The sequence below is a fragment of the Eumetopias jubatus genome, unplaced genomic scaffold (genome assembly GCF_037043125.1).
Source record: "Eumetopias jubatus isolate StellerSeaLion01/CBP00866 unplaced genomic scaffold, mEumJub1_p1.0 scaffold_1, whole genome shotgun sequence".
NCBI lineage: Eukaryota > Metazoa > Chordata > Mammalia > Carnivora > Otariidae > Eumetopias > Eumetopias jubatus.
Genome location: NW_028274807.1, coordinates 203,369,250 through 203,390,553, shown reverse-complemented (window position 1 = coordinate 203,390,553; position 21,304 = coordinate 203,369,250). Strand labels below are relative to the sequence as shown.

General features: G+C 39.3%; 1 protein-coding gene across 2 annotated transcripts in view; it reads left to right on the top strand.

Annotated features, from left to right (window-relative positions):
• Positions 1-21,304, top strand: part of KIF15 (kinesin family member 15) — a 70,294-nt gene that overhangs the window by 4,910 nt on the left and 44,080 nt on the right. For both annotated transcript variants that reach the window (XM_028087223.2, XM_028087222.2), the window contains exons 2-8: positions 6,298-6,340; positions 6,842-7,025; positions 9,082-9,158; positions 14,275-14,312; positions 17,076-17,173; positions 18,459-18,638; positions 20,501-20,710. In XM_028087223.2, the coding sequence (XP_027943024.1) occupies positions 6,298-6,340; positions 6,842-7,025; positions 9,082-9,158; positions 14,275-14,312; positions 17,076-17,173; positions 18,459-18,638; positions 20,501-20,710 (830 nt within the window). The remainder of the gene's footprint in view (positions 1-6,297; positions 6,341-6,841; positions 7,026-9,081; positions 9,159-14,274; positions 14,313-17,075; positions 17,174-18,458; positions 18,639-20,500; positions 20,711-21,304) is intronic.

Below are 21,304 nucleotides of genomic sequence, written 5' to 3'. Positions count from 1 at the left end.
AAAGCCTTCCTTTCGTATTATGGCATTCTCATTTTTTTTTTTTTTCTTTTTGATAAAGGTACAGAGGGACTGTTTCTTTGCTGCCAACTCTTGTAGAAACTGTGAAGGGCAGGTGGGGAACTGGGTAGTCTGGTCTATTTTCCACTTCACAGACGTTCATTTGCTTGAGGGTATGGAAAGGGTAGTTTCCAGAACAGTTGTTCTGTGGTGAAAATTTACTTTGAGTTTCTGTGCTATGAAATGAAGAATAGAAATAAACAATAGAAAGAATAGAAATCAAGTTTTTTTTTTTTTTACTGATGTCTTAGTTCATTCAAAGATATTTACTGAGTGTTCACTGTCAGGCACTGCTCTAGACAATGCTTTACAGTTAATTTGGAAGAGAAAGAGAGTAAATTAATATATATTATGATGGCAGTAAGTCTTTTGAGGGAAAGGCCAAGGAAAGGAGTTAGAGTGATAGACAGGTGGGTGGGTGGGGAGATAAGCTGGTGTTTCCCATAATGTGACGTCATGGAATGCCTTATTGAGAAGACAATACTTAAGTGAATGCCCGAAGAAGTGTTCTAGGCAGAAGGTATAGCATGCGTAAAGGTCCCGAAGTGTGACTTGTTCTAGAAATAACAGGGAATCTAGTTTGGTTGTAGTGGAACAAGGAGTGTAATAGGAAATTACTCCACACTCCAAGGAGTTGTGGAGGTGGTCACAGGGGGAGGCAGGGGCACTAGATCCTGTAGTTTCCTGTAGGGTGTTGTAAGAACTTTACCTTTTACTCTGATTGAGATGGACAACCACTGCAGAGTTTTGAAGAGAGAAGTGACTTGCTATGATACACACATATCCTTATTTTAATAGCTTTTAATTTTGCTATAATTTAAAGTGATAGAAAAATTGTGAGAGTAGTACAAAGAATTCTTGCATAATACCCTTTACCCATATTAACCACTCTCCATTTTGCCACATCTGCTTTATCATTCTCTCTCCCTCTTCCCTTATCCTCCCGATTGTGTGTGTGTATACATAGTATTTTTTATGAGCCATTTGAGAGTAAAATGGGTACCTTTACCACGAAATACTTCAGTGAGTAATTTCTATGAATAGGTGTATTCTGTTGGTTAATCACATTGCAGTGATCAAAGTCAAGAAATTTTATATTGAGGGGCGCCTGGGTGGCTCAGTCGTTAAGTGTCTGCCTTCGGCTCAGGTCATGGTCCCAGGGTCCTGGGATCGAGCCCCGCATCGGGCTCCCTGCTCAGCGGGAAGCCTGCTTCTCCCTCTCCCACTCCCCCTGCTTGTGTTCCCTCTCTCACTGTGTCTCTCTCTGTCAAATAAATAAATAAAATCTTTAAAAAAAAAAAGAAATTTTATATTGATATAATACTGTTATCTAATCCACGGTCCATATTTTACTTTTATCCAGTGTCCCAATAATCTATTTTATAGTTGTTCTTCTCTAGAACCAGATCTCTCATTGCATTTAGTACTGATATCTGACATTTTTTTAACAGCTTGATTGAGATGTAAGTCAGATACCGTACAATTCACCTATATAAAGTGTGAAATGGTTTTTAGTATATTCACAGATATGTGCAACTATCAGCATTGTCCATTAGAACATTTTCATCACCTCAAAAGAAATGTCATACCTTCAGCCCTCCTCCTTCCCACCTCTCTATCTCCCACCAGTCCTAAGTAACAACTACAATCTCTTCGTTACTCAAAGTGGCATAGTAAAGTCTCCAGCTGTTATTGTTGAATTGTCTGTTTCTCCCTACTTTTCTGTTTTCGCTTCGTGTATTTTGGTGACCTGGAATTAGGTGAATATATTTTTATATCTGTATTATCATCCTGAAGGATTGACCTTTGTATCATTATAAAATGTCCCTCTTTATCTCATTTATCTCTTTATCAATGTTTTTTGGTCGTTTTTAAAAATCTGTATTGTCTAAGACCAGTGTAGCTACTCCAGCCTTCTTGTGGTTGCTGTTTGAGTAAGATATCTTTTTTTCATCGTTTACTTCCAGTGTATTTTTATCTTTGAATCTAAAGTGTGTTTCCTGTAGGTACTGTATAGTTGGAGCATGTTTTCTCAGGTAGTCTGTCAGTCTCTGCCTTTTAATTGAGTTATTTAATCCATTCACATGTTATTGGTATAGTTGGATTTACATGTGCCATTTTACTTTTTGTTTTCTATGTGTCTCTCATCTTTTGTGTTCCCCTGTTCCTCCTTTTCTGCTTTCTTTTTTGGATTTTTTTTTTTTTTTATTAGTGGTTGCTCTAGGGTTTAACATGCTCATCTTATCAGAATCAGCTTCAGATTTATACTGGTTTAATTCCAGTGATATAAACATTACTCCTATGTAGTTCTATTCCTTCTCATCCCCTTTTTTTGATATATTGTTAAACATATTACATTTAATAATGTTATAAACCCAAAAATACACTGCTATATTACTTTACCAACTTTAGTCACTTCCTCAGGCCAGTACAGCTTTGCTCCTTACCACCTTGTATGTATATTACATTCCTATATATTGTAGACCCAACAATACATTATGTACATTTTATTTTATTTGCTTTTTTTAAGATTTTATTTTTTAAGTAATCTCTGTAACCAATCTGGGGCTCAAACTCAAAACTCTGAGATCATGAGTCACGTGCTGTATCGACTGAGGCAGCCAGCCATCCCCCGTTATGTACATTTTAAAGAAACAATACATTATGTACATTCTAAAGCTTTAAAAATTAAGAGAAGAAAGGAAAACATAAGCATTTCTACTATCTTTTATAATTACATAATCACCTCTCCCTGGTGCTCTTTGATTTCTCATATGGATTCAGATTACCAACTGGGGTCACCTACTTTGAACCAGAAGGACTTCCTTTACCACCTTCTTGAAAGGTGGGTGGGCAAGCAGCAAATTCTCTCTTATTCCTCTGGCCTCCATTGTTTATGCTGAGAAGTCAGCTGTTGATGTAATTGGGTTCTCTTGTAAATAACAAGTTGTTTTTCTCTTGCTGCTTTCATGATTTTCTCCTTCTCTTGGGGCACCGGGGTGGCTCAGTCGGTTAAGTGTCTGCCATTGGCTCAGGTCATGATCGCAGAGTCCTGGAATCGAGCCCCTCGTTGGCTTCCTGCTCAGCAGGGAGTCTGCTTCTCCCTCTCCCTCTGCCCCTCCCCCACTCGTGCTCACTCTCAAATAGATAAAATCTTTAATTAAAAAAAATGTTTTCCTTCTCTTTGATCTTCACCATTTTTACCATGATGTGTCTCTTTGTGGATTTCTATGTTTATCCTCTGTGGAATTCATTGAACTTCCTGGAGTGTACATTATTTTTCAGTGAATTTGGAAAGTTTTTGGCAATTATATCTTTGAAATTTTTTCTGCTGTTTGTCTTTTATCTTCTTCTGGTGCTCCCCATCACATGCATATTGGTGTGTTTGATGGTATCCCACATTTTTCTGAGGCTTGCTTCACTTTCCTTCATCTTTTTTTCTGTCTGTTCTTTGGCTTGTATGGTCTCTGTTGATCTGTCTTTGAGCTTGCTTATTTTTTCTTCTGCCAGTTTACATACACTGTTGAGTCCTTCTAGTGAATTTTTATTTTAGTTATTGTACTTCTTGAACTGCAGAGTTTCAATTTTTCAAAATAATGTCTATCTCTGTTCTCTATTTGGTGGGACATTGTCATTATACCTTTATTTAATGCTTTAATTATCATTTCCTTCAGTTCTGTGAACATGTTTATAATGGTTATATTTGAAGTCTCCCAACATCTGGATGCTATCATAGGCAATTTCTGTTGCCAGCTTTCTTTTTTTCCCTGCTTCATGGCATCTTTGAATGCCTTGCATTTTTTTGTTGGATACTTGACATCTTAGATAATAAATTATAGCAGCTTTGGATACTGGTCTCTACCCTCTGGGAGTTGTTATTTGCTTGTTTGTTTAATTACTGACTGGATCATTTTAGTCACATCTCTTTCCCTTTCACAATGTTAAGCCTCTTGCTCCTCAGAGAAGTCCAGTTTTGGGTTGCCTTAGTTACCCTGATGACAGTGGTTTTGGTGAGGATCTCTTTCTCTCTTTCCCTGACCACACTTAGTTCTTAAACTTTAGGAATACCAGCTGATTGCCCTGTTTTGAACAATGCCTGAACATTGCCCTACAAATTAATCTAATTAGATTCTTCCCCACCCCTCTTTTATGAAGGGGGTTGAGGAAGAAGGAGAGGAAAAGAGAGAATCTTAAGCAGGCTCCACGCTCAGCTAGGGCTTGATCTCACAACTCTGAGATCATGACCTGAGCCAAAACCAAGAGTCAGACACTTAACCAACTGAGCCACCCAGGCACCCCTGATTCTTGCCCACTTGAAGGAAAAGTTTCTGAGGTCTGTGTTTGATACTTGTTTTGACCCCAGTAAAGCTGCTCCCAGCTGTCTGATGCCCCAGTTCTCTCCTGTAATTAATAGGTCTGCGGTTTAGTTTGTACCTCCTAAAGGCCTCTCACCACAACCTTCACTGTTCTTGAGTGTGTGATTAGGCTTGAACTTCTCCATGCTCTGTTGTAAATGAGGTCAGCTCCTTTGGAGCAATCTGCTTTATGGTCTGTTTCTCCCCTGAGGCAAAATCTCTGAGCCTAGACTCGGGAGCTGGGGGTGGGGACAGTGACAGCCTTCCTTCTGAGCGACACCTCTGCTCTAGTTGCTGAGTATTGTTGGGGAGGGGAGAGGGAGAGAGAGAGAGAGAGAGAGCGAGAGCGCGCGCGCGCGTGTGTGTGTGTGTGCGTGTGTGTAGCAGCTGGGGTCCCCTTGACTTCTCCTAGTGGAGAACCACTGCCTTGTGAGCCAGACCGGGGTGATCAGGGTCCCAGTGTTCTAAGTACCCTATATCCAAGGTACAGCCTCATTCCACGAGTGGAGGCTGGGTGGGAGAAGGGAACCCCCACCTCTCAGCCATATTTATTTAGGATTTGGCTTCAACAACAGGCAGCTGGCTGGAGGCAGGATGAGAATGATAACCTGCTCCTGGGAAGAAAGCCCTCCCAATGGAAGCTGAGGGGAGCGGAGGAGGACGCCTGTGTTCCTGGCTGTGCAGGCTGGAGTAGAGTCGCCAGCTTGCTGAGCTGGAAGGGAGGGACCTTGGCTCAACTGCCATAGACTCTCGCCTTTACTGTGGAATTTTCATAGATCTTGACTAGATGTTTTTTCATTTGGCTGTTTGCCTTTATGGCTGTTTCTAGAGACTTTAAGTGTTGTTTTTGTTTTGTTTTCTGTTTTTTATTTCACCAGTTTTACAGGGCAGTGGGTCACTGGAGTTCCTCATGTGGTCATGCTAGAAGCTGGTCTCCGGGTTCTTTTTCGACAGAATCATTCTACCTTCTGGGTTGAGAATAGGTGGGATCCTGGGGATGAGGGAGTGAGAAAGAGAAGCAGGGAGACTGTTGTAATAGTTCAATTGAGGGATGTTGCTGGCTTGATTCCATAGCAGTGGATTTGACCAGAAGTTGTAGGATTCTGGATGTATTTTGAAGGTAGAGCCAAAGATTGGCTAACAGGTTGGATATGAAGTATGAGAAAGAGAGGGGTCAGGGATGGCTCCAAGGTTTTTGGCCTGAGCAACTAGAAAGATGGAGTTGTCAGGGCCCCTGGGTGTCACAGTCAGTTGGGTGTCTAACTCTTGGTTTCCGCTCAGGTCATGATCTCAGGGTCCTCAGATCGAGCCCTGAATCGGGCTCCGTGCTTAGCGAGGAGTCCGTTTAAGACTTTCTCTCCCTCTCCCTCGGTCCCTCCCCCTTGCATGGTCTCTCTCTTTCTCTCTTGCTCTCTCTGAAATAAATAAATAAATCTTAAAAAAAGAAAAGAAAGAAAGATAGAGTTGTCCTTACTTGAGATGGAGAAGCATGTTTGGGGTGGGGGTTGGGTAATCAGGATTTCAGTTTTGGACACGTTAAATTTGAGACATTGCCCACTGGGCATCCCACTGGGTATGTCAAACAGGCAGTTAGATGTGAGAGTCTGGTGCTTAGGAGAGTGAGTGGTCCAGCGAGGTTTAAATTTGGGACTCATCAACATATACTTAGCATCTAAAACCATGAGATTGGGTGTCATCACCAACAGAGTAGATGCAGATAGAATAGAAGGAAGATCAAGCCTGGGCCCTGGAAGTCCTGCTGTCAGGAGGTCAGAGAGCTGAGGAGACTGAGGAGTGTCAGCAACAGAAGACCAGGCTAGATAAGAATGAGATTTTTATAGTACAATTTTAAATGCCTGTAATAATTTCTTGTCTTTTTTTCTAGCTGAGTTACGCAATGTGACAAATTGTCAGTCTAACCAACCAAGGTAAGGAAAAAAATCTCGTTGATGAGACCAAAAGAATTAGGGATGTGGTATTCCTAAAACAACCATTTAACGTAGTAAGGGGTACTTATTTTAGAATTAAGCTTGGTCCTCAGCTACCTGGAAATCTGGAAACATCACACTTACTCCCCAACCCTCCCCCCATCCTCTCACCTTTTAGGCTAAAAAATGGAATCAGTAACATCATTCTTCTTTGGGGTGACTTATTACTGCTACTAAGAGGGAAATCAGACAAGCAGACATGCTTGGAGCTCCATGGAATCAACTCTCTTTGAGTTGATTTCAGATAAAAGCTTATGAAGATGAGTATCGTGAAGTAAATCAGTAAAGTCATGTGAGACTCTTTGAGAAGAGGTAAATGTAAGTGGGTAGATTTGGGGCTTTGTTGGGGAAACTCAGTATGGAAACATTAGAGGCAATATGAGACTCATCCTTTTTTAGTTTTCTCCAGTAAACTTAGGCTGGTACATTTCTTGTCTTTAGTAATGAAGGTGATGCCATCAAAGTTTTTGTGCGAATTCGTCCACCTACAGAAGGTTCTGGATCAGCTGATGGAGAGCAAAACTTATGCTTATCTGTGCTCTCCTCTACCACTCTCCGGCTTCACTCCAACCCTGAGCCCAAGACCTTCACATTTGATCATGTCGCAGACATGCACACCACTCAGGTAATGATAGTTTTGGAAACTTAACTTTCCATTTGGATAAGATTCTGTTATTTGTGAGGATTTCATTTTTGGTCTCTTTAGTTTGACAGATTTCAGATAAGGACACTCAAACATTATGTAAATATTTTAGATTTAATATATTTTAAAATATTTTAGATTTAATTTTATTATTTTTCTTCCTTCATCACACTTTGTACCAGAATGACAAGCCTGCTTTACTTTCGCTCACCATCCAATGATGGAGATTAGTGGAGGTGTATTTTTCAGAGCCACTTGGATGATTGATAAGTACAGTTGAACTTCCTAGTTTAAGGAGAGGATCTTAATTGTGACTGCTATAACAAAAATATCACAAACTGAGTGGCTTAAACAGCAAACATTTATTTCTCACTGTTCTGGAGGTTGGGAATTCTAAGATCCAGGCCGGAAGATCCAGTGTCTGGTAAGGACCTGCTTCCTGGCTTGTAGACAGCTACCTTCTCATTGTGGAGAAAGAGAGAAAGCAAATTCTCTCCTGTCTTTTAGAAGGGCACTACTCCCATCACAAGGGCTCTACCTTCATGACCTCTAATTATCTTCCAAAAGCCCCATCTCCAAATACCATCACACTGGGGATTAGGGTTTCAACATAAGAATGTTGGGGAGGACACTGGAAACATTCAGTCCATAGTAGAGAGTAGCAGGTTTATGATTGCTATGATATCAGTAACTGCTTTTCTAATTAAGGACAATTTAGTTCAGATCTAGTCAGCACTATCCATTAGAACTTTCTGTAATGAGGGAACTATTCTATTATCTGTGCTGTCCATTACAGTAGCCTCTAGCCACATGTGGCTATTTAAGTTTGAATTTATTAAGATTAAATAAAATCTAAAATTTAGTTTCTCAGATACACTAACTGCATGTGGCTATGGAGCACTTGAAATGTGGCTAGTGCATCTAAGGACCTGACTTTATGTTTTATTTAATTTTAATTAATTTGAATTTAAATACCTACATATGACTAATGGCTACTGGATATCACAGATCTTGATTATTCCCTTACACACATGGATGTTTTTGGTGAGACATTTAGATCTTTTCATCTAGGACATGGCTGGTCAATGGAAATATAAAGTTAGTCACATATATAATTTAAAATTTTCTAGTAGCCATGTTGAAAAAAAAGGAAAAAAAAACAGGTAGACTTAATTTTAATCCTATATTTTATTTAACCCAATATATCCAAAATATCATTTCCATGTGTAGTCAATATAAAGCAAATTATTAATGAGATATTTTCCATTCTTTTTATTCATGCTCAGTCTTCCAAACCTGGTGTTTATTTTATACATAACAATACATCTCAAGTTGGACTAGCCATATTTCAGGTGCTCAGTAGCCACATGTGGCTCATGGCTATGGTATTAGACAGTAGGTTTAGGAATTCTTGCACTGTTGATAAGATTGCATCTACTTACATGTAAATATGAAAATGAAAATCAGGTATTGATTCTTTACTATAAGCTGGTAAGAAAAGCACTGAAGAACATATAGGGCCACATATTTGATGCTAATGCCAGTATACTATTTGCATGCAACATGCTGAACAAAATTCTGTATAAATTGTAGATGTAAGCTTTAAATCTATAATTGTATACGAGATTAATGGACATAACTGTCTAATGTTTTATCCCATCTTAAATGTTTTAGCTTTTTTCTTTTTTTTTTTTTAAAAAGGTTTTATTTATTTATTTATTAGAGAGCGAGAGAGAGAGAGAGACAGCATGAGAGGGGAGAGGGTCAGAGGGAGAAGCAGGCTCCCTGCCGAGCCGGGAGCCCGATGCGGGACTCTATCCTAGGACTCTGGGATCATGACCTGAGCTGAAGGCAGTCGCTTAACCAACTGAGCCGCCCAGGCGCCCCTAGCTTTTTTTCTATAGTGATTGCAATGTTCATGTTATCGCAGGGGTTGAAAAATCTAAGCATGTTATTTTTATTCTGTTTTAGAATCTGGTTTAGGAAAAATGTTTTCGTTTCTATGAAATGTTAAAATGCTTGGTGCTTACATTTGTAGGAGTCCGTGTTCTCAGCTGTGGCCAAGGGCATTGTGGAATCTTGCATGAGCGGTTATAATGGTACCATCTTTGCATAGTAAGTTCCTGACTGTCCCTATACAAGGGTACAATTAGTAAGTGCTTCTTCCTGTAGCTGCTGTAATCAATTACCCCAAACTCAGTGGCTTGAAACAATATGAGTTTATTATTTTTCAGTTCTGTAAATCCAAAGTCTGACACGAGTCTCACTGAGCTACAATAAAAGTGTTGGCAGGGCTGTGTTCCTTTCTGGAAGCTTTAGGGGAGAATTCCATTTCCTTGCCTTTTCCAGCTTTTAGAGCCACTCAAATTGCATGGCTACACCCCCTTTCTCTGTCTTTGAAGCCAACAACATGCAACCCTCTGACTCTTCTTCCTCAGTCACATCTCCGTCTGACTATGGCTGGGACAGTTCCCTAATTTTAAAGATTCATGTGATTGGATTGGCCCCACCGGGATAATCAAGGTGGAGGGGATTAAACTCCCACCTCCTGGAGAGGAGAACATCTACTTATATTATTTGGAATTCTGTGAGGAAGATTTGTCTCTTCTCCCCCATTTATTCTCCTTGGAGTTATAATCCATTATATTATTTATTTTATTTTATTTTTTTAAATTTTTTATTGTTATGTTAATCACCATACATTACATCATTAGTTCTTGATGTAGTGTTCCATGATTCATTGTTTGTGCATAACACCCAGTGCTGCACGCAGACTGTGCCCTCTTTAATACCCATCACCAGGCTAACCCATCCCCCATTATATTATTATTATTATTTTTTAAATTTTATTTATTTAATTGACAGAGAGAGAGACAGAGAGAGAGGGAACACAAGCAGGGGGAGCAGGGGAGGGAGAAGCAGGCTCCCCGCCGAGCAGGGAGCCCGATGCGGGGCTCGATCCCAGGACCCTGGGATCATGACCTGAGCCGAAGGCAGTCGCTCAACCAACTGAGCCACCCAGGCGCCCCTATATTATTTTTATCTTTTTTTTTTTTTTAAAGATTTTATTTATTTATTTGACAGAGACACAGCAAGAGAGGGAACACAAGCAGGGGGAGTGGGAGAGGGAGAAGCAGGCTTCCTGCCGAGTGGGGAGCCTGATGCGGGGCTTGATCCCAGGACCCTGGGATCATGACCTGAGCCAAAGGCAGATGCTTAACGACTGAGCCACCCAGGCGCCCCTATATTATTTTTATCTTATTGCTCATATTGTCCTAGCTTGGCCATTGGGAGCTATTTGAGGTTGGTTTCTGTGTCCCTTTGACATGTCACAGTCTTTTGCTTGAGCACTTCCTTATTTTATGATGCTCCAGGCTGCTCCTGGTTCATCTGTATTTTCCCTGTCCTAGACCTAGACTCAGCCAAGGAGCCCTGGTTCCTTTTATTGGAGAATGGTTTTTAGAAACCAAGATGTGGGCACTAGGTGTGTTTCTTGCTACTGGAGTGTCATTGCTTCTAGGTCTTCTCAGCAGACAGCTAGGTAATAAATGTATATATACGAAGTCATGTATATAGGCGTGTCTGTAATTGTTTCTGTATATATCTGTTTGTACACGCGTTAAGCTAAACACAAGTTCATGCCTATGTATCTGACTCTAATCCAAGGGTTTAGAATCCACATGGGTTCATTCTAACCTTTCTTTCTTGTTTATCTGTAACTTCCCTTGCTGGCGGTGAGAACCCTGGCTCCCACCTTCTGTCATCCCTTCACTTATTTGTCCAACCCCCATATACAACTTTCAGAAGTGTTATCATGTATCCCTGTGAGAAATTTACTGAGGACAGTATTGATGTACAGTTCTTTTTATTTTATAGCCTTACAATTTCCAGTCAAAACCTCCTTTTCTAAAGTTACTTAGGTCCGCGCTTTTGCTGCCCACCCACTTGAGTGCACTTATGTCACGCACTTGTAATGTACTTACCTGCATTCCATCCTGGGACCGCTGACACCCTGGTTGATGTGTTTTGCTTGTTTTTTTTAGTTTGCATACCTTAAAGTTCACCCTTTGTGATGTACGGTTATATAGTGTTTGGACAGATGCAGAGGGTCATGTACTTACCACCCCAGCACTGAAGAGGACAGTTCCTTCACCTTAAAAGTTTCCCCTGTTTGTCCCCCTTGTAGTCAGCCACTCCCCCTTCCCCCAACCCCTCACATCCAGGGTACCCTAATATATTTTCCATCCCTATAGTTCTACCTTTTCCAGAGTGCCATATAAATGAAATCATACAATATGTAGCCTTTTGGATCTGCCTTCTCTCTCTTAGTAAAAAATACATTTAGGATTCGCCTGTGTTGTTGCATGCATCAATAACTTAAACTTTTTTTTTCCTCTATAGTATTTTATTATATGGATGTATCATGATTTGTTTATCCATTTCCTTGTAAAAGGATATCTTAGTTGCTTCCAGTTTTTAGTGATTATGAATAAATTGCTACAAATGTTTGAATATTGGTTTTTGTATGAACATAAGTTTTTCAAATCATTTGAGTCAATCCCTAAGAAAGCAATTGCCGGACCATATGGTAAGTCTATGATTAACCTTGTGATAAACTGCCAAATTGTTTTCCAAATGTATGTTTAAAGTGAGTCATGTTCCTGAATTTCTAAATGTTGGCAGCCTTGGAGCGCCTGGGTGGCTCAGTCGTTAAGCGTCTGCCTTCGGCTCAGGTCATGATCCCGGCGTCCTGGGATCGAGCCCCGCATCGGGCTCCCTGCTCCGCAGGAAGCCTGCTTCTCCCTCTCCCACTCCCCCTGCTTGTGTTCCCTCTCTTGCTGTGTTTCTCTCTGTCAAATAAATAGATAAAATCTTTAAAAAAATAAATAAATAAATGTTGGCAGCCTTAAAATATTGCTATAGATTTAATGTTGGAATGTAAGATGGAGGTTTAGAAAACATTGTGACCTTGGCAATTATACAAGGTGAATTTTGGTATCGTTTAAGATTTATTTCATAAATAGTATAATTTGTAGTGTAATTTTTTTTCCTTAGCAGTAGACTTTTAAATTTTATTTAGAACTAGAGCTTTTTAACAATGTAGTGAATTATATAAGACATTTGAGCAGCTGATGCTTTGTGTGCGTGTGCCCTTGGTTCATCTATAATTGGTTCAAGGCACAAGAAAATAGAAAACACATTAAAAAGTGTAAGCTTGGGGCACCTGGGTGGCTCAGTCGTTAAGCGTCTGCCTTTGGCTCAGGTCATGATCCCAGGGTCCTGGGATCGAGCCCTGCATCAGGCTCCCCACTCCGCAGGAAGCCTGCTTCTCCCTCTCCCACTCCCTCTGCTTCTGTTCCCTCTCTCGCTGTGTCTCTCTCTGTCAAATAAATAAATAAAATCTTAAAAAAAAAAAGTGTAAACTTTAGGCTCATATTGCACATACATCCTTGAAAATTTGCCTTTGCTTTTCATGCTTACTTTTTAGTTGTGTTCAGGAAAACTAAATGTTCTCTCTTTAGCAGTGAGACAGGTACCTATTTTCTCATCTGTCTTCTCAAGAGAAAAAAGGTATTTTTTTTCACAGAATATTTTGAGTGGTAAAGTTCAAAAATGAATTTGAAATAAGAGCCACAGTTGGCAGAGATTATATTATCTTTAGAACTGTTATCTTTGAAGACCTTGTAAGCATACTAATTATGTTTAATTTGTGGCATATTCATTAATAACTTAATGAAAATTGCTTTTGCTAGAAGAAGGTGGAAATGAGAAACACTTGATGAGAAATGAGTGTTTGATTTATTGGTTGGGGAACATACTTTCTGGTTTACCTAAAACAGCCCCAATTCTAGGGCAATTATTAATAGTGTTCCCATCACTCTCAAGTAGGAGACTCAATAATAACCGTTTTTCTTTCTGAGTTACTAAATAACTTTTTTTCCTACTTCTAAAAGGAAGAGGTAAACAACTAGATAATACTCGGGTTCTTTTTGTTTATTTTATCTTTTGGGGCATTTAAACAAAAAATGAATTCAAAAACTTTTTTTTTAAGATTTTTATTTATTCATTTGACAGAGTGTGTGTGTACAAGCAGGGGTAGGGGTAGAGGGAGAGGGAGAAGCAGGGAGCTGAGCAGGGAGCCCGATGTGGGGTTCAATCCCAGGACCCTGGGATCATGACCTGAGCTGAAGGCAGACCTTAGCCGACTCAGCCACCCAGGTGCACCTCAAAATTTTTTTTATATTTGTGCTGTGAATCCAAGCTAAAGACATTTGACACCCTGACTGACATCTATCTTTAACATAAGCATTTTTATTTTTAGTTTTTCTTACTCTTGTTTCTTGGGGTAATGAAGAAGATATGACACTACATACAGAATCAGGCCTATAGCATAAGGAATTTTAAAATTGCTTTATTTTTAAATGACATTTTTAATGTCTTTCTGCCTTTAAAGGCAGAATTTAGGAAAGGAATTGCTAACTTATTTAGAATAGAAAAAGTTGGAAACAAAAATTTGTTTCTGGTTAAATCAATTATACATGCATGGAATATACAATGTAGCTATTAAAAATAATGAGGTAGATCTCTATTTACTGACTTAGAAAAATATCGAGATAAAATTAAAGGACAAAACAGATTGCAGAGCAGTATGAAGAGCATCATTTCAGTTTTGTAAATAAAAATTAAATGAAAAATCTGATGGCTGTGTTTGTATAATCCTGATGCATTATCAGACAATTGACAGTGTAGTTCTTGGTGGTAGAATAGGAGAGAGAGAGATAATGAATCATTCACTTCTCACCTAATATAATTTTTTTTATTACAGATTTTATTTATTTATTTGAGAGAGACAGAAAGCATGAGGTGAGGGGTGGGGACAGAGAGGAGAGGTAGAGGCAGACTCCTCATTGAGCCCAGAACCCTAAGACCATGACCTGAGCCACAGTCTGATGCTTAACCGACTGAGCCACCCAGGTGGCCCCATTTTTTTTTTTTTTTTTTAAAGTAAGCTCTACGCCCAACGTGGGCCTTGAACTCATGACCCTGAGATCGAGAGTTGCACACTCTACTGACAGCCAGGCAGGCGTTCCTACCTAATATAATTTTTAAAAAGAAAGAAAATAAGATCTTTGTGGGAAAAATTTATACACTACTAGGCCATATTAAAGTAAGAGGGTAGTCTTTTAAGTTTCATATGTCAAAATAATGTATGAAACATTTATTTTTACAGTGGACAGACGGGCTCAGGGAAAACATTTACGATGATGGGTAAGTGAATTAAAGATGATCATATCCTGGCTTAATCTACTCTTTCTGCAATGACAGCACCTAGGCACCTAGTACATTTTGGGGGAAGGCATACTTTCTATATATGATGTTGACCTCATAAAAGTAGGGCTTTTCCCAAGGCTTCTGTCAGATTATGAGTTCCATGATAGCAAAGTCCGTGTTTGCAGCTACGTTCCCAGTCAACACTCAGCACGGAGTAGGTGCTCCATAGACAGTTTTTGAATTGGGTTTATTATTTTTTTTTTAAGATTTTATTTATTATTTGAGAGAGAGAGAGAGAGAGAGAGAGAGCGAGCATGAGGGGGGGAGGGGCAGAGGGCGAAGTAGACTTCCCACTGAGCAGGAAGCCGGATTCGGACTCGATCCTGGGACTCCAGGATCATGACCTGAGACAAAGGCAGTCGTTTAACCAACTGAGCCACCCAGGTGTCCTGAATTGGGTTTAATGACTTTTTATATATTTATAAATCTGCACAATCACCATCCAGATCAAGATTCCCAGTTAGTAACTACCTCACCCCCTTCTCCTGAAGTATGTATTACTCTGACTTCTCTGTCATCATTAGTTTTGTTTGTTTTTAAGCTTCTACAAATGAAATTTTACTTTATGTACTCTTTTATATCTGGCTTCTTCCTCTCAGCATTAAGTTTCTAAGATTCACCTGTATTGTTGCATGTTGTAGTAGTTTATTCCATTGCTATATAATGTGTTATTGTACAGATATGCCACGTTTTCCATTCTAGTGCTGATAGACATTTGGATTATCCCCAGTTTTAGACCATATGAATAATGCAGCCATGACCACCTTGTTTTTTTAGTTCATTTCCAGGAGTGGAACTGCTGGATCACAGTTACATGTGTATCAGCTTTAGTAGATATGGTCATGATAGATATGGAAGTTCTAGGAATCCTTGTCTATACGTGGTATTGTTGGTTTTTAAAATTTTAGCCATTCTGGAGTATGTGTAGTATCATCTCATTGTGTTTTTGTTTGCAGTTCCCTGATGTCTGTTGACAACTGAGCACCTTTCATATGTTTTTTGGACATTTGAACAGCCTCTCTGTAAAATGCCCATTCAAGCTTTTTTCCCATTTAAAAAATTAGCTTGTCTTTTTCCTACTCATTTGTGGGGATTTTGTAAAATAGGGAGGTTAGCCCTTTGTCTACGATATAGATAATAGATTTTTCTCTAGGTTTTTCATTTCTCTTTTCAGTTAAGGTTTTTCCCTTTACTCAAGTTTTTTATTTTCTTGTTGAATTTCAGTTGTGGGTTTTTTGTTTTTTGTTGTTGTTGTTTTTTAATTTTTTATTGTTATGTTAATCACCATATATTACATTATTAGTTTTTGATGTAGTGTTCCATGATTCATTGTTTGTTCATAACACCCAGTGCTCCATGCAGAAAGTGCCCTCTTTAATACCCATCACCAGGCTAACCCATCCCCCTACCCTCCCCTCTAGAACCCTCAGTTTGTTTTTCAGAGTCTATCATCTCTCCTGGTTCCTCTCCCCCTCTGACTTACTCCCCTTCATTCTTCCTCTCCTGTTATTTTCTTCTTTTTCTTTTTTCTTAAAATATGTTGCGTTATTTGTTTCAGAAGTACAGATCTGTGATTCAACAGTCTTGCACAATTCACAGTGCTCACCGTAGCACATACCCTCCTAAATGTCTATCACCCAGTCACCCCATCCCTCCCACCCCCAACCACTCCAGTAACACTTCTGAATCGTGAGTTGCAGTCAGAAAGAGTGTTACTGAGTGAAATGAGAAGGAACCATGAGACTCTCTGGGAGAAGCATCTTCCAGGCAGTAGGCTCTGAGTTGGGAGTGTTCAAAGAATAGCAAGAAGACCCATGGGCCTAGCGGGCAGTTTCCCAGAATAAGGGGCTAGTAGTGAGGGAAATTAGAGTTGTATCCTGAGGCCAGGTCATGTAGGACATGGCAAGGATTTGGGATTTTGTGCGTGGGATGTGAAGATTTAAAAAAGGTCCTTTTAAAAAACCTTCATTGGAAGGTTTTTTTAAAAAGAAGAACTACATGATCTGATGTATAATTAAAAGGATTACTCAGGCAGATGAATGGACTAGACTGGGAGGGGCTAGAGTGGAAGCAGGATGAGGAGCTAAGGCATAGAGGAGGCAGGAGATGATGAAGGTAACTAAAGAATATGTTGAATCTTTATATATATTATTTAACAGGAAAATGTTATAAAATTATCTGCATACTTATTTGTCCTCTTTATTTACTTGTATTTTTCTACATCCATTATATATATATTTTTAGGTACAATTTACAAGGGCCATTTTTTTTTAATATTTATTTATTTTAGAGCGTGCTTGGGGGGAGGGGCAGAGGGAGAGAATCTCGAACAGCCTCCCCACTGAGCAGCGGGGCTCCATCTCAAGACCCTGAGATTATGACCTGAGCTGAAACCAAGAGTTGGATGCTCACCCGAATGCGCCACCCAGGCGCCCCTACAAGGGCCGTTTAAAATATTCCAGGTTATAGTACACCAAGACAGCATTAGTGGCTATTATGGGCCCTTCCTTCAGTCCTATTGATAGGCAAGTTCTGTTCGATCTTTCAGACTAAAATTTAACTTATTTGGGGCACAAAGAAGGAACTGATTATACAATGTGTCATCTGATTTCTGTATAAATTTCCAGTATTGCCATTTTGAAGGACTGTTCTAGAATAAAGATGAATAGCTACATATGTATGTTTTTTACATTTCTTTAGGACCATCTGAATCAGATCATTTTTCTCATAACCTGAGAGGAGTAATCCCACGAAGTTTTGAATATTTGTTTTCCTTAATTGATCGTGAAAAAGAGAAGGTAAAACTTGTAAAAATAAAGTCATTGTATGAAATTCTAATTTCGAGTAGTTAGCTACTAATAATTAGCTCATAACACATAGAGGGTCGTGGGTGGTACTCTACAATGTGGATAGGCTTGTGTGGCATAGAAGAACCTCTCAGTTCTTAAGAAAAAATGAAAGATTCATTTTAAAATTTAATTTTCTTAAAATTTTTAGTTTCTAAACCATGCATCCTCTGTGAACTCAGAAAAAATAAAGAATGTAGTGCTTCTTAGTGCTCAGATTTTGCAAGAAAGTGTAAAGAAAATCTTAACTGAGGAAAACAGATTTGTTAAGGCCCATCACCTACCTGCACGTAGGCACAGTTGACAGGTGTCTCTAGATCCTCAGGGTGCCCTGGAGTGATGGGCCCATCCTTGCCTCCTTTGCAGCACCTTCTACCACCTGACCATAATTTGCTTTTTCATACGTGGTGGTGTGACTCCATCATCCTGGAGATGTGGGCTTCCCTCCTCTTTGGCTCTTAGGTTGGGCCTTTCTCATGATTGTGCTTTTTTAGCTTGGTGAATGTTTAGGAGCCCTTAGTGTTACTGTTCCATTCCATGCGTACCAAGGAAATGGATACATAACATTGGCTTACCATTTGCTCTCTTGCAGAAACAATCCCTAACCTTTACAGTTAGACATGCATCTTGGGTGCCAGTGAAAGTTTAGTGCCCCGTATTCCTGTGGTTAAAAATCCTAGAGAGAGGCTTTTGAGATAAATTATTTTCAGTCTTTTCAAGAATATAACCCTTGTTGCAAGTAAAACTTTCTGAGGAAGTCCAGTATATAATAGATAAAAATGGAATTGCTCTTCTCATCACAAGGAAAAAAATTTGTAACTGTGTATGGTGATGGATGTTAACTAGACTCACTGTGGCGATTATTTCTCCACATATATAAATATTGAATTAGTATGTTGTACACCTGAAACTAATATGATGTATGTCAGTGATCCCTCAGTTTAAGAAGGTGGAATTGCCCATCTGGACTGCTCCAGTCCCATCTCCCTGTCTTGCTTCTGAGTCACCTCTGGAGACCTAGGCCTCCTGGGATCACAGTTTGATGCTGCCTTAAGATGTAACAGTGTGTTAAAACTAGTCACCTGGATTTGTAACTGGCTTTTAGGTACCTTGTATTGTGTAAAGGAGAACATGGTAGGAAATGTACCCCTTGTGAAACACGTGAGAGGGTGATGCTCATGAAAGATACGGATGAACTCATGAAAAGAATATATCTAAATGAGGCTTCTCTTTCCAGGCTGGAGCTGGAAAGAGTTTCCTTTGTAAGTGCTCCTTTATTGAAATCTACAATGAACAGATCTATGACCTACTGGACTCTGCATCAGCTGGACTATACTTAAGGGAGCACATCAAGAAGGGAGTCTTTGTTGTTGGTGCAGTGGAACAGGTGGTGACCTCAGCTGCTGAAGCCTATCAGGTACCCTACCTTGAGCACTTTGATCCTTAGGCGATGTCGCATGCTGTGAAAAAAAGCACCTTGATCTCAAAAAAGGCAAGAATTGAGCTACTAAAAATAATTCTGTAAAGGCGTGACGCAGAATGTTCATGAGAAGCAAAAAAGAACATGACTATTTTATAGATCTTCCCTTAGTTAAAATAGAACTTTGAGCCTCTTGATTTTGCATGACTTTGGTGCTGTTCACTCCAGTCAGGTACCCTGCAAGTCATGGGGACAGTTCATTAGTGTCATATTTCTTCAGTAATTCTTCCTGGGAGCTGCCCCTTTGAGTAGCTTCTGGGATTGCTGCTTTTTAAACCAGCTGTCTGTTCTCTTCCCTTTATTTTCTACCCATGTTTACTTGTTAGGTGTCAAAAGCCAACCTCTTTTGAGGACTCTGCTAGGGCAAATAAACCTCTTGTCAGGTATTTACAAAATAGCCCATTTTTATGGGATCTGATCTGGCCAGTTGATTTTAAACAGTTTTTTATCATGTAATATTTGATACATACAAAATACTGCCGTGTGCTTAGAAGTTGCTGAGCTTAATGTTAAAATGAACTTAGAGGACCTTAAGAATTCAAGACCCAGGTATCACCAGTACTATCCTGTCTACCTGTGTGTCTCTCCCTATCTCATGTCCCTGGCTCCTCATATGCTGAATGCTCATGATCATTTCCTTCTGCTTTTAAATCACATACATAGGTATTTCTGAAAATGTTGGTTTTGCCTGTTTTTGAGTTTTAATAAATTGTGTCTATTTAGCCTTCTATAACTTTTTTAAACTCAACAATGTTTATGAAATTTATCCATGTTGCATTTCACTTATCTTCACTGCTATATAATTCATTGTATGAACATTAGTGTGTGCATGTATTATGTGCATATATATATATACGTATATATATCACAGTTCGTTATTCTTTTATCTTCAAGCAAGTCTCCTGATTCAAACCTTTTAAACTGTGATTCTCATAGTAAGCAATAGGTTTTACATGTGATCCAGTGTGTTTGTGTGTGTCTTCGTGTGTACATATATATACATACTAAAAAAAAGATTATGTTGAGATTTTGGTTGGAATTGCATTGCAGTTTTGGGTTAGATCAAGTGTGAAAATTCTGTATTAGAGCCGTGCAGGCATTTTACCTCTTCTTGGGTCAGAAGTTTCTGGAAGTTTTCTATTTCTAGAAAATTTCAGTTTCCTCTCAGTTTTCAAGTATATTGGCATAAAGCTGTTCCCAATATTCTTATTTTTAAAATACTTTGCTGTAACTGTGATTTTGTTTTCTTTTTTTGCATAGTTGATATTTTTTACATGGCTTTGCTCTTTTAATATTTTCTTTGGGTTCATCCTGCTGTCCTTGTTCCAACTTCTTAAGCTGGATGCTTAGCTTATTATTCCCTTTCTTTTGTGACATAAGTGTTTAATGCTATAAGTTACTACTTAACTATTGCTTAAACTTCACACAAGTTTTAATATCTTAATTGTCCTATGGATCTAAGTATTTCTCTATTATAATTTTATTTTTTGACCCGTGAATCACTTAGAAATGTGATTTGAAATTCCAGATTTATGGTAATTTAAAATTTATTTATCATGTTGATTCTTAATTGCCATGGTATCAGAGAATATGGTCTTGTGAGATGCTTTGAAATTCATTGAGAAATGATTTATGAATTAATACAGTGGGCCAGTTTTGTAAACTTGTACATTGAGAAGAATGTATATCCTTGGATACAGGGTTTTACATTTTTACTAATTTTTTTGTCTGTATAATCTGTCAGTATGAAAATGGCTGTTGTGTCACTTGAAAGTTGTGGAAATTTTCCCTTTGCATAGGTGCTGTCTGGAGGATGGAGAAACAGACGTGTGGCATCTACGTCAATGAATAGAGAATCTTCTCGGTCTCATGCAGTTTTTACAATTACAATAGAGTCAATGGAGAAAAGCAATGAGACTGTGAATATACGGACTTCCCTACTCAATCTGGTGGACTTAGCAGGATCTGAAAGGCAAAAAGACACCCATGCAGAAGGGATGAGGTTAAAGGTAAGAATGGAATTATGATCTTCAACTCAACTTGTGTGTGAATTAATTACTAGAAGTCAGTACCAAGGTGAGTGTGTGGAGGTTACAAAGGAATGAGAACATGCTCCCATTCTAAAGATGTGGAAATTTTTGTTGTGGGGTAGGGACATTAAACATACGTAGATTAGAACAAGTCTCTCGGGAGCCAGAGTATTTGAATTCATGACAGAAGGGTGATAGTATAAATACCAGCCAGAGTCAGAGGAAGAAGGGACTGGACTGCTTGGGGGAAGCATGGAAAAGAAGTAGTTCTTGAGTTGGGTTCTCCAAGGGGGCAGGATTTGGATTGGGAGAGAGGAACAAGGAATACATGCTTGGTGGGGGAACATCTCAAGGGTCATTATGGATGCAGGGGAGTATGGCATTTGGCATTTCAGCGTGGATCAATGAATGGGCTGGACTCGAGGTGCAAGCAGGCCTGGGTCACTGAGGACCAGGAGTGCCAGGCCAGGTTTGCACTCAGTTCTCCACACGCTGGGAAACACTGAAAAGTTTTGAGTGATTGCACGCAAAAGCCTCTTTTATAGAAGCTTAGCCATCTGGCCCACCGCTGCC